General features: G+C 35.1%; 1 protein-coding gene across 2 annotated transcripts in view; it reads right to left on the reverse strand.

Annotated features, from left to right (window-relative positions):
• Positions 1-335: 335 nt before the first annotated feature.
• Positions 336-14,151, reverse strand: part of mtmr12 (myotubularin related protein 12) — a 21,123-nt gene continuing 7,307 nt past the window's right edge. The window contains exons 4-17 of one of the 2 annotated variants that reach the window (XM_009301662.5): positions 12,801-12,873; positions 12,556-12,692; positions 12,357-12,444; positions 10,344-10,394; positions 10,028-10,151; positions 9,661-9,730; positions 9,396-9,493; positions 9,016-9,140; positions 8,832-8,910; positions 8,679-8,749; positions 6,749-6,918; positions 5,532-5,708; positions 4,523-4,681; positions 336-3,064 (exon numbers count right to left, since the gene is read on the reverse strand). In XM_009301662.5, the coding sequence (XP_009299937.2) occupies positions 2,492-3,064; positions 4,523-4,681; positions 5,532-5,708; positions 6,749-6,918; positions 8,679-8,749; positions 8,832-8,910; positions 9,016-9,140; positions 9,396-9,493; positions 9,661-9,730; positions 10,028-10,151; positions 10,344-10,394; positions 12,357-12,444; positions 12,556-12,692; positions 12,801-12,873 (1,995 nt within the window). In that variant the 3' untranslated portion in view covers positions 336-2,491. 2 annotated transcript variants of the gene reach the window in all.

The following is a 14,151-nucleotide window of genomic DNA, read 5'->3' on the forward strand; positions in this document are numbered from 1 at the left end:
GAGACTACATTTTTCATAATATTTAGGTAGTATCTATTTAATTTAATTAACTAGCCCATTTTGTTAATTAACACTGTAAGCATTTTACTAAATTAAAGTGAAATAAGAAACGTTAATATTAATATTCAAACGTATTAATTGTGGCTAATAAAAAAACACAATTAAATATATATATAATTATATCATTTAAATGTCCTATATACAATGAAAAAAATTACACCAACACACAAATCAAAATCCTACTAAAACAACAAAAATGCTTTGTTAATATGCACATTCAAGTAGAATAACAATAAAATAAACATAGCAACAAAACACTGATCACGATTGCAAAGTACTGATCTATTTTTTTTTTATTTCAATCATATTTTGTGGACATAAAGTCAAAGGTACATATTTCTCAAGTGCGTATAAAAAGTATTTGCTACTTTTACATGAAAATAATAATCTCAAAATCAATGTTCCAAAATAAAGCAATATTTCATATACATCCAAGGCCAAACTCTGATAATGTGAACTTTAAAGTTAGTTATAGAAAAATATTTTAAAAAATGATACAGTGATACGTTTCTCATTAAGTTCACCTTGTCAAACACAAGAGCAGTGATGAACTGAAGTGAACAGAACCAGACTCTCATCTGACTGTTCAAGTAACAGTGACTGACTGGCAAAGAGCAGCAGTGCAAAACAAAAGTGAAAAATGCAAACAAAAACACAAAAATGGTCAGGAAACCGCTTTCTCCACACTTCTGCCAGCTGTTCAGTGCTTTCAGGAGCTTACATCAGTTTCAGTACATTACAACAGCAGAAAAACACAGAAAGTGATGCACAACAGACACTGAAGACAATATGTGACTGAAGTGCCTGTTAATTTGGGGCAGTAGTTCTGTAGGCACCGCAGAAAAACAGAAGAAAATGTGCACAAACGCAGATACTGTATGACAATAGCTTATGTTTCAATAGTTACAAGGATTAGCAGTTTATGATGATTTTTTTAATCTTACCGTATAAAATTATTTCTAATTTATTTAGTTTTATACACATACATTTGTTGTTGTTAGATCCATACATATATAGAGTTCCACACAAACACCACTGTTGTATCTGTGTAAGCACTGACTAAAATACCCATGGTGATGCTGATGCTTGGTTGATCTATATCATCACAAAAAAAAAAAGAATGGTTTGCATCACCAATATCATGTCCTTACAATTTCATTGTAATAAAGTTAGTAATATTTGTTTGTGCTCCTTTGTTCTAAAAGTGTGAACTGATCGCATAATGTTCTAAAAATGATAGCAGCTAAGGCTGAATGAAATAAAAGACAGCCTACTGATGGACAGATCCGATTCACACAAAACAATGTGTGTTTTACATTAGAGCACTGAAACTGATGTGTGTCGTTCTATACATCCTGTTTTCATATAATGGTCTTAAAAAAATCTAAGTTCTCCTTCACACATTCAACATTTATATAACTGAAGGTTGACAACATTTCAGAGTTCTCCCTGCCAGAAAAAGCTGAAAACAAGCTGGATTGAGCTTTTCTATTATTCAAAATAAGCTCATTCTGATCACTGTGATGGAATACTGTATGGAATGTTACTTGGTATCGATTTTAAAGGTTTATTAATCCAAAAATGAAAACTTGCTGTTGATATAATGACCCTCATGCCATCCAAAATGCAAAGGTGATTTTTTTTTCCTTCAGTAGAACAATGAAGATTTTTACTCAACCTATGGTACTTGCTGATTTTTAAAATGCATGTCAACAGCTAACAACACTTTGAGGGTGAAAAAAGACATATAGAGGCAAAACATTTAATATCTGTGGCTCCATGTGAAGCATAACTGAATGAAAAACAAACTGAACATTTTTTCCATATCCTTGAAAAACCAACCTGAGTGCCTCTGGAGTACAAGTTCCCTGTGCTTAACAAATCATCAGTAATCAGTAGGATAAATTTAGATTTTCCCGTATATGTTTTTTTAACATTTCAAAGTCCAGGAAGCTGTAGACTTACACTTTAGTAGTCACCAATGACCACATTATTACCAGGTAAAAATGTTCTTATTTAGAAAAAGGGTGCATCTTGAATGATCTGAGGGAGAACAAATTGACAACAGCTATTCCGATATCCCTTTTAAGTAACACTTTACACAATGGAAAGCCTGGAAGTTCAAGCCTGTATCCTGTTCCTGTTTTGTGATGAGCAAGAGGAAAATACTAGGTACTGTTCTTAAAAAAACTTCCACAAAAAAAAAAGTCTACATCCTGTCTAAATTTTCATGTTATGTTTTCAATACAGTAGGGCACATTTAGTTGAACAAAACCCTGTTTTACTTCAAAAAAAGACCCGCTTTAGCACCAAAGGCACTTTATACACCTTCAAGGCCACTTTAATCCTGTATCTACCTTATAATATACTTATTAAATAATATAACCATTAATGGATGGAAACAGATTTCCTATTAAACCAAACTCTCAGCCTAACTGGTCTCGTCCTCCTGATTGGCCAGATTATCGGCCACCATGAGGCTTTGCATTAGACCTGTGGGAATGATGGGTTTGAAGGAACGGTTGCGGCTGTAAGTGAAGGGGAACGAGGATGAGAGTCTTCCTGAGGAACCGAATGAGGGCAGCCGATGGTGAAGAGGTGGAGGGTGATCGGGTTGAGTGGCCAGCGATGGGTCTCTCTGCTCCAGCACACGCTTCAGATCCTCCACTTGACTCAGCAGCTCCATCAGCTTGGTCATGATGGCCACCGAGCCTCCACCCATGATGTGCACTTCAGGGATCCAGCGTAGGTAGCGCTGCATCCAGACGCGGACAGACGGTCCATCCAGAGAGGGCAGCAGGAGCCCGTGATAGTCCAGGGGACGCTGCTGCCAGGACTCGTAAAACTCTTTGCTGGCGACGACGGGAGAGTCTGGAGAGCCCATCCAGCGACTGATACGCTTCACTCGGAGCATCTTCTTAAGGCTGTCGGTCTCGTCTTTGAAGAAGCCTTTCTTGGTTGGGGTTTTGAAAGCTGAGCTGGGCAAGGATAACTGCCTTTGGTGCTATAGATTTGAAATCAAAATCAATTAAATATGCATGCAAAAACACACTGTGAATTATTCAAAAAGAAAAGCACAGTACAATTCAAACAAATTAAAAGCAAAAGGAAACAAAATGGTGTAAGATGTCACTTGTAATTTCCTTCTTGACTGTAGATGTCACCAAAACACTGAAAAACTCTAGCAGTGCATAGCTATGATTTTATTACACCTGACCTTTACACACACATTTTAGAGATTTATCTGACATACTAAAAATGTATTTGTTTTCATTTTGAACCAAAAGGTTAAAGTGAAATGAGATCTTTGTGTGTTTTTATGTCAGAATGAAATAGAAGTTTTTGTCCTTCCTTATTGTGACATTTATTCAAGTGCAACTGATTACTGAACAATGTGTTTTGTGGTTTATTAAAGTAATGATGTGCATAAATGCTAATACATCCTGCAGTGCTTCACAGAGACTGATAAACCGACTATATTAAATGTTTTTCGCAGCAGTGTTTTTTTAGTATCATTAAGAATCCATTATAGTTAGCTTCCACTTTTTTCGTTATAATTCTAGTTCATTTATCAATTTTATTGTGCGTTTGTCATTTAGATTAGTTCGTTTTTGTGGTTTATTTTTTAACATAAAATTATATTTAATTTAAATACAGAAATACTTGGCTACTATCTAAACTAAACTGTAATGTACAAAGTTGGGGTCAGTCTGATTAGTTTTAAAATAAGCTTCTCCTGCTCACCAAGGCTGCATTTATTCAATCAAAAATACAGTAGAAATTAGTAAAATTGTGAAATATTATTACAGTAAAAAATAACTGTTCAAAAGTAGTTCATCATTTAATTTAAAAATTTATTCCAGTGATTTTAAAGATTTTTTTAGCTTCATTTATCCAGTCTTCAAAGTCACACGATCCTTCAGAAAGCACTCTGATATTAATTATTAATGTTATTATTATTATTAATGGTAATAGAAACAAAAGCAATAATGACTAGAGTGATAATTTCATTTGAACCTACATACAATAACAAAGCAGTTATTTGAAGTTTTTTGAATATTTAACATTTTTTTTACATTTAGTAAATGCAGCCTTGATAAACAGAATAATATTCTTAAAAACATGGAGAAAAAAAAACTGACCCCAAACTTTTGACTGGTAGTGTATATTTTAGTTATAACAAAAGGACCCTCAGCTTTAAAGTTTTTAGTTTTAAATTGTATTAAACTTCATTCAGTTTCTTGCTATTGTGTTGATTTTAAAGTTTAAAAATCTGGGTCTGTGAATAGTTTTGCTATAAAACATTTGCACTTACCGGTATATCACTTAAAATATAATTACAGTCATATATTATATGATGTAAACACAGTCCTTAAGGAGTTCATTTGTTCATATCTGCATCTACATTATTAAACAGTGTAAAATGTAAGAGATGGTTAATGTTAGGATTTCATGTTCTTACCTTGTGTTTGTGAGGTCTACGAACAGTTCTCTCATGTTTCACCTTCTCTGAATACAGAGGGTTAAAGAAGAAATTCTGGGCCTTGCTGTCAAACTGCACCGACCAGTCCCACACTGTAGGGCAGCTCAATGGCCTGCTTTGTGCAATCGGTGACTCGGCCTGCCAAGACAATCAAGTACAGGCAGTTACAGAGAGGCGTACGACTGTACATGTAGACTAATGACTGCTTTACAGATGGCTGACTGTTTTCTTTTTAGCCACAGTACATCTAAAGAGACATCTAGCAGTACTCAACATCCAAAAACTGTGTAGTAAACTAACTTTACAGTACAGCTCACCCAAACTGTTTTACCCATTTATGCATTCATTTATTCAATCTCCTTCAGCTCAGTCTCTTTATTTATCAGGGGTCACCACAGCGAAATTAAACACCAACTTATCCAGCATATGTTTTACACAGCGGATACCCTTCTAGCTGCAACCCATCACTGAGAAACACCCACACACACATACACTAGAGCAAAATTTTTGTTTATTTAATTGACCTGTACCGCAAGCCACGAGGAGAGCATGCTAACTCCACACAGAAATGCCAACTGACCCAGCCTGGACTCGAACCAGCGACCTTCTTGCTGTGAGGAGACAGTGCTAACTACTAAACCATTGTGTTGCCCCATTGCCCATTTAAACACCCTAAAATGGTTTCATACTTTAAGGAGCTTTTTCTGTTGGGCACAGAAGAGGATATTTTGAAAAATGCTGAAAACCAGTAACCACGAAACACATTGGTTAGAAAGGAAGTTATTGACTACTGGTCTCCAACATTTATCAAAATATCTTCTTTTATGTTCAACAGAAAAAAGAAACTCTAACAGCCTTGGAACTAGTGGAGAGGCAATAAATGATGACAAAATTTAAATTTTGGATGAAGTATCCCTGTAAAGTTTAATCAGTTTAATAACAAATCTCAGCCTACTCCATAAAATCAAGTACAGAAGTTCTACAATACCTTCATTACACTTTCTCGGTGATGAGCAGAGTTGAAGAGAAAGGTGCTGAAGATTGGCACATGAACACTGTCAGATAGCACAGTCAGGTAGGTTTCGGAAAACTGGAAAGCCGGGCTGTGCTGCTGAACAAGCTGCCACACGCACTCCAGGAACAGGAGGAAGACCGGAGAATGACACTACATGATGACAAACAACAATTAAACTCGTCATTATGAACTCAGAGCTGACATCCCTGCTTAATTATGGAACACTGAAGTATCTCAAATAAATTAGTTAGCGGTACAAATTTCTATTTCAGTTCATGCTCTCATCATTTTTTATCAAAATAACTTCTGCTTCCTCTTGCCAAGAGTTTTCTTGTCTTTTGTACAGGAACATGGGAGAACAACCAGCTACTCGTATGAGATCAACCAATCCTTCCAATCAATTTCTGTCATACTAGCTCTGTGCCAACAGATGCTAATAATGTGCATCAACAGTAAATGTGCATATAAAGAGTTTAGATTCAAAAGTGCCATATAGTTTTTTTTCAGGCTATTATGTTTATATTCAGTTATTTCTCAATAAAGGCAATGAAATTAACTTATTCCTCATCTTAAAATTGAAGTAACTGAACCTACACACATGTGGAGCCTGAGAAAAATCCTAATTGTAGACGAATTCAGATGGCACTTATAGGCTTTTGCATTTGAACTGTTCATGTTTAGGTATAGAATTATGAGAATGGGTTATGTTATTCACAGTGCTTCGTGGTAGTGGGCAGGGCTAAACATCTATTTTGGGCACGTTGCTGACGTGACTCTGATAATTGCTCCAAAACATTATGGGTTGCATATATTATGCTATCAAACATTGGGTTTAAAAACAAGTTTAATTCACACTGAAGAATTCAACAAAGATCTCAAAACGTCAGTATATGATTTAATATAGTATAAAATAAATTTTCCTGTGGATCAAAAAAAGAAAAAATTGACTTTTTCAACCTAGCCTCTGAGGCAATTTATGCTTAATTATTCCAGACGAACACGTCATGATTACAAATGACATAATTTTGTAACCTGATTAAAGACAGGTTTGCAACTTGTATTTCTGGTTGCAGAACAGCTTGCAGATATCAAAGGTTAACAACAACAAAAAAAAGAGAAAGTATAAAACAGTAACCTTTCCTCTAAGCCTCTGAAGAAACAACAGGCTATAACAAGCATGCAATAATTACCTCCTTGTCTTTCTGATGGAGGTGATTGCATCGATCCAGGAAGGCATGGCAACCAGCCACCCACTCCTTCTGCACCAGACTCTGGAAACCCATCAGTGTTCTGTAATATGGGTCCAGCATTATCTGAGCCAGACTGGAGATCACACAGCACAGATCTGTCCCCTCTTCCTCTGTGAACAATCAATAACACCACAAAACATCAGCTGATACAATCTCAAAGTCACAGGGACAGATCTTGCCAGATTTAAAAGTATTTCTTTTAAAAGTGGAAAAAAAGGACCTGATTTATTTGCTGCATTTTTATATTTTTTATTTTTATTTTTTGTTGATAAGATTATATACTGTTAAAAAATTCCAGACACTGCACAAGAGATAAGAGATGTAAAATGTTTAGGTATGTAAGATATGTGCCGCACTTTCCTTTCTATATCAAAATAAAAACAACTCAAATGACAATGGTGTGAAAATAGCAGTTATTCAAAAAAAGTATTTATCTATTATAAAAAGATTTAATTTTGGGTCTTTTTGCCCTAATTCTGACAGGGCAGTAGCTAAACAGAAAGAAAAGTTGGAGATGCTGATGGAGATAGAGAGAGGTAGTCAGGAAAGCTTTGCCGCACTGCCCACTAGGCTATTGGTGCAGACACAGCTGTGGATGTTTACATCCCACCTCTACTATTAGATACTTTAATTGAGCCATGCCATGTTTATTTATATAACAAATTGCTTTCTGCACATACAGTTGAAGGGAAAATTATTAGCCCCCGTTTATTCCCAAATCCCCCCCCCCATTTCTGTTTAACGTATAGAAAATACTTTCACATTTCTTGCACTTACACACTCAACAGGATAGTATATGTATGTAGTGTCGTCCCAAATGGAGCACTTATGTTTTTTTACCAAGCGGAAATTCAAACCGTTTCCCTAATGACGTTTGACAGTTGCCAAATCAGTGAAATAATTGACAGAATTATCAAATAATACCTGCCGTGAGAATAACTGCATTCACCACCGGGAGGCGCTATAATCTCTCTCGTAGGAGAATTTTGCTTTTACCATCCAAAATAAATAAAGTTATCCAACATGTGCGCCCGATAGCATCCCCTTCCGCTATGTGGGCAAACCTGCGGTCGTTGAGTGCGAGAAGTGTCCATCATTCCACACTTCATTTTACCAGCTGAACGAGTGCATCATCCGGGTAATTAAAGTGCACTTATTATTTTTAAAGTTTTTAGTGTGAACGCACTACTTACACTATTCATACTACAAAATGGGGTAGAATAGTGCATAAGTATGCAATTTAGGACGCAGCTAAAGTTTGCTATTCTCCAATTCTCATACAGCTCTCCCGACAAAGCTGCTTGCTGCAAACCAATATCTTTGCTGTATCGGCCCTGACAGCATCGTGGGGAAACACATGCAACAAACCCAGATGACAAGGAAACAAACACATACGACCCGTGCTGTGCACAGACGCAGTCTCGCCCAATCATTGGGTCTCACAGCTAGGCAAGTCTGCCTTGCTTCAGAAAGCACTTGCAGTCAAGAAGGGTGTTCTCATAGGATAGGAAAAGTCTGCTGTGAATAATATTGAGAAACCAAAACATCATCACTTGAGTAGCAGATTCGCGATACGCCACCAATTTTGATCTCGATCCAAAAATGATTTTAAACCCAGAAGCTGAAATAAGCTGACAAAAGCTCAAAATTATCCAGTTTTCCCCACAATTAAAGCTGACAGGTGCTAACATTGTCTTGACTGACTTTTTTTTTAAAAAGTACTCCAATGTGTCTTGAACCGTTAAAGGTTTAACAGTAATTGTCAAAAATCTATTTCACTACGGATAACCCAAACTGACATGACTGGCTAACCCAGAAGATGACATGTAGGACCACTAAAGTCGATATACTTTAAGCATGCTTGACCTACCCGTTATAAGAACATTTGTGTTGTCTTTTTCAAGACATTCCACCACCTCTACTGCTTTTTGGAGACATTGTCTGTTGAGGACATTAAAAACAGTTTGTGAATAGTTTCATAGAGTAAATCACACAATTTCAGGCTTTCTTCAAGTAAACTGACCTAATGATGTCCAGCCATCCTGAGCTCTCAAGAGAAGAGAACCATTTAACATCTGATAACCAAAAATCTGTTGTATTATCTAAGAAACAAATCAGAAAAGTCATTACACAGCAATTTAAAAAACAATATATGTGTTCATTAATTAAATACTTGAGATTATTTCTGCCCTTTTCCAGTGGCTCACCGATGAGAAAGTATTGTTTGAACTTGTTATATGACTGCTGGATGTCTTGGAGAGTAGGAAGTGATTCAGAGAGGTCTTCTGTTTTTACTGAATAAAGGTAGTTCCGTGCGACTGCAGTAATCATTCTGGAACAGATAACAGTAGACATAATACAATTTAGTTTTGGTCCTTGAGTTCATCACAGAGTAGCACAACACAGAAATGCTCTACTGGTTCATGATGGTGTCTAGAGCAATGTTAGATAACGTTACAACATGTTTTTCTTTGATGCCCTTGAGTGTCAGCACTTAAAAGCACAGCCCCTCATGCCACCATGATGAAATCGCAGCTGTCCGTCTGAATTCAGACATAAATGGCAGACTAAAACTGTATTTTCTCACGTGTCCAAGTGGCTTTGAAAATCCCCATCTTCCTGTGTCATAGATGGGAAAGATGCTTTGAAGAGAGCACAACCGCTGTGATGAGACCAGCACCAGATCTAAAGAAGACAACAACATTTGGCTTCAGTTATCTTTATAAATGAACTATACAAATGACAATTTGCATACAAAAACCAACATAACAATAACAAATATTATAAATAATAGAGTTCATAAAAAATAGTTTTAAGGCTTATATTTTGTTCAATTAATATCCTTAACTCACTGGTAGTCCCTTCCCCTGATAGTTGAATAAATCACCCAGTGCTGATGGGATGACAAAGTACTGTGGCAACCTAAAGACAATGTCAAAGCAATGCTTTTTTATTGTAATTAATATTTTTAACATGAAACATTACAGATCACACTAAATATTATTTATAAGTTTTTTTTAACTGGTCGTTTAAAAAAAATGACATATTTCACTGCACGTTTAAATGAACTCCACAAAAATAAACAGTGCCAACTTGATCAGTAAAATCTAGGTCAGTAGTACACAAAGCCTACAATAGATTACTACTTTAACCTTGTAATATAAACAGTAGCAACACTTTATCAGATACTTTACACCTAACAAAAACAGCATGAAGTACCTTTGAGACAGTTCAAAGTTCTCATTTTCAGTGACTAATCTACATTGTGCTTTGGTCCGTTTCATTTCCTGGGTCCAATCCTCTGGTGAGTCGAACATAATTGCCTCTCGTTTTCTCAGCATTTCTGCAAATACAAATGGCATCTGATGTGGTTTCATAGTTGACTAAATTACGTTAAATACTATATAAAATGATTGTTTAAAAATAAATTATAATAAAACTTTAGTGGAGCTGATGGGACACTCCAACACTATGTTGTCACAAATCATATAGTTATTAAATCACAAAAATAAGGCTTTTCAACAAAATTCCTTACCAGATTTGCTATCTAGTCGAGTAATACACTTTCTGGAAGATTTGCCATGGTCTAGGAAGCATCAGTTAAAAAATTAATTATGCTTTATATCATATGTCATTATTTTCCTTCTAGACTACACACCAGATAATTTTAACATTTCAATACTTGCTGAGCCTAAAATAAGCTTTCATTGTATACAGTCAAAGTCAGAATTATTAGCCCCCGTTTATTTTTCCCCAAAAAGATATTTTTTTCAACACATTTCTAAACAATAGTTTTAATAAATAAATTCTAATAAGTGATTCGTTTTATCTTCGCCATGATGACAGAACATAATAATTTTGATAATTTGAATAATTTTGTCCTTCGTTTGCGAAACCCTGCCGCCATCCCACACCATCTTTGTTTATCTTTGCCATGATGACAGTAAATATTTTGCTAGATATTTTTCAAGACACTCCTATACAGCTTAAAGAGACATTTAAAGACTTGGTTAATGAGGTTAACTAGGCAGGTCAGGGTAATTAGGCAAGTTATTGTATAACGATGGTTTGTTCTGTAGACTATTGAAAATAAATATAGCTTAAAGGGGCTAATAATTTGACCTTAAAATGTTTATTAAAAATTAAAAACAGCTTTTATTCTAGCCGAAATAAAACAAATAAAACTTTCTCCAGAAGAAAAAAAGATTTTCACACATACTGTGAACATTTCCTTGCTCTATTAAAAATAATTTGGGAAATATTTAAAAAAGAAAAAAATTCAAAGGGGGGCTAATAATTCTGACTATATATATTGTCATATTTGTATATAAGAGTTTACCTAAATTTACCAAAAATATTAACCCAAATGGTCGACTTAATAAGCTGTACAGAAAACTGAACAAACACAAATATGATCTGTACAGTATTTAATGTGGAAAATATTAGGAAATCATGAAAAAATTGAATTAACAAAGCTTAAGGTTTTCTAAGAATAATCATGTTTTTGGATCTGATCGGTCAAAAAATGACTTTGTACAGTAGTATAAAGTTCTTAAAGTTTTAGTACAGTTTTTAAGCAAATTCGGAGAAAGATCGGCCAAACTGAACCCAACAAATTAACAAAAATCATCCAGAAGTCTTTTTTTTTTATCAGTCAATCGGTCTATCCCTATTTATTTGAATAGTGCTTTCATGATGATTATTGTTCCAAAACAAAGGTGCACATTATTACATTACAATCAAAATCAGAAAATGGTAAAGTGCAAGTAGGGTGGACAATACAGCTGTCAATTGTATAAATAGCTATTCTGCAGTTATAAAATGAGATATTTATACTATCTATTCATTTATATTTGCTATACTATGGAGTCAATGTAACATGGAGTTATTGGTAACTTATAGGAAAGTATCTAGTGCATATAGAAAGGAAAAAGTATGTTTCCTACAGGTAATATATATGATAATACAGAAAAAAAGAAATGTTAAACAGAATAAAAGCAGGATGCAGCAATAATCCAATAAACATTTGCATAAAGACAACCCAGAAAGACGATCAGGAATTTATCATCAAAGAGAGACTGACTTGTTCTTTCAGTTATTCATTGAGCTCCTCTTTTAGAGACAATAATAAGAGTATAGCAGTAGGTGAAACAAGACTGACTTTTAGACTTAAACAAAACTCATGTTCTACATAAGTGTAACTGAATAAATTTTTCCACAGTGACGTTTTCCCTCGTGTCGCATTGTAGTTTACATGTGTTTGCTGGATTTTCTGAATAGCTGTACTCAGGCCTGATATTATACCTGAAATAAGGATGTTTTTTTCTCAATTCGATCACAAGTCAACAACTCTCATGTGGTTGAATGCCACGAAATGTGGTTGAACAGCCGAAAAAAACTTGGGTAGAGATATATCTGAACGCTTTTAAATAACAGGTGAAAACAGCATCTAGGTCAACCGCAGTAAAATTTTAATAAAACTAGATAGTAATAATAATAATAGTAATGCTGTTGAAATGAAAGCGTATACAAGTGCTAAAATATGTACCTGGGTTCGTTGACCTTAAATAAGAAAAGGCAAAAACACACTTGAGAGATTTTTCCTCCAAACAATGGTGAGCAATTCCCTGAAAGATCTGACAAAACAACATGCAAACAAATGCAAAAGAAGATTTGTAACACTTATTGAATTAACATACATGTAAAAACACATTCAGCCCTCACTTCATTCCTTGTGTATGCATTACCCTTTTGGCATCTTCCTCCTTGGAGAATGTTAAACAGAACTGAAAGACTCGAAGATCTTTACAGTGAATGATCATTTTGGATGGACATTTGTTCTTCACAAGGCCTCCTGTTATCAGTTTCCTCTTTTCATCATAAACTTTAAAAGAAAAGAAGCATTTAAGTCAAACATTTAAACCAACAGATCTAAAATATGAAAAGATCAGTAACAATCAATATTGATGACAAGTAAAAATACAATTATTACCACCATAGATGTGATCCACACACATTAATGGAATGTCATTTTCACCATAGAGTTTGTTCTTGAAGGTCTTGGACTGAAAACATGTGAGCAACACAGCTGTCACAATCTAGACAATACCAGGTAAACAATCATTATGCAAGATGAGAGAGATGTGTCTTTATACAGTGAGTGTACAGTAACAGGAAAGGCAGGCATAATAGCCTTGTTCAATGTGCTATATCAATCTCTCTCGTTTTTTTTGTGTGTGAAATCAACTGTGAAACACACTTTACTTCCTGTTTAGCCAGCCTCAAACATAAGCCTGAAAGTATCTGATGAAACCTCTTAATACCAACTAACACTCTCTGACCAAATTTAGCATTTCAGCATTTTTTACATTTCTGATCAGTGATTAGCAACATTTACATTCACATCTCAGGCAACATGCAAAATAATAAACTAAAATAAAAACCAAAATCAACCTGAAATCAAAGTACCTGGCACTTGATGAATACCTGATCATTTGAATCTGCTCTAAGAGACTGCTTTCCCACCAGAATTTCACTGCAAGTGTGTCAGACACTCAAGTTCCTGAAACTGCAGCTAAAGTGAGAGCACTCGCGGCACAGTTCCTCATGCATGGTCACAGAGGATGCATTTTGCAAACTCAAGTCTATTAAATGGCTGTATTCACACTCATTTCTATTTACACATTAATAGAAGTAGCATTTGTTGACGCCTGACTTGTATGAAAAAAAAAGTATGTTAGCAGATCTTCCTTTGTCTATAAATCTTTTGAAGCCAGAAAATCTTCTCATTAGGGCAGCACAATATATCGTTTCAGCATCGATATCGCAATGTGTGCATTGCAGTGTAATTTTTACATTTACATATACAAATCCACAACGTTTGCACTGTTATTTCACTTTTATCTTTGCTTTGTTGTATTCATCCATGCTTGTAGTTTGTTTATTACATGTTATGCATGATTCAATCTCCAACAGTTTCGTCACAGTCATTCAAGTCATTCTGAACCTTAAATTAAAGATTGACCAAAAATTCTCTCCTTGTCTAACAAAGCAAAGCCAGATTTTTCTAATATCATGCAGCCCTACTACATACACTGTCTTTGACCAAAAAACCACTGTGGTCCAATCTCTAGCATGCGCATGCTTGTTTGTTTGCATTTAATGCCACACCAGTTTCTAGAGCTTTTTTAGGCAAATATAGGCTATATTAAGATTTTACATTTTTTCTAAAAACTACATTTGGATTCCTTTTACTAACATTGGGGCTAATTTCATGGGGTTTGTTTCTTGTATGCCAGGGCCGGTGTCCTGCATATTTTAGTTCCAACCCCAATCAAACACAC

This window comes from Danio rerio, chromosome 5 (assembly GCF_049306965.1).
Source record: "Danio rerio strain Tuebingen ecotype United States chromosome 5, GRCz12tu, whole genome shotgun sequence".
In the NCBI taxonomy this organism is placed as follows: Eukaryota; Metazoa; Chordata; class Actinopteri; order Cypriniformes; family Danionidae; genus Danio; species Danio rerio.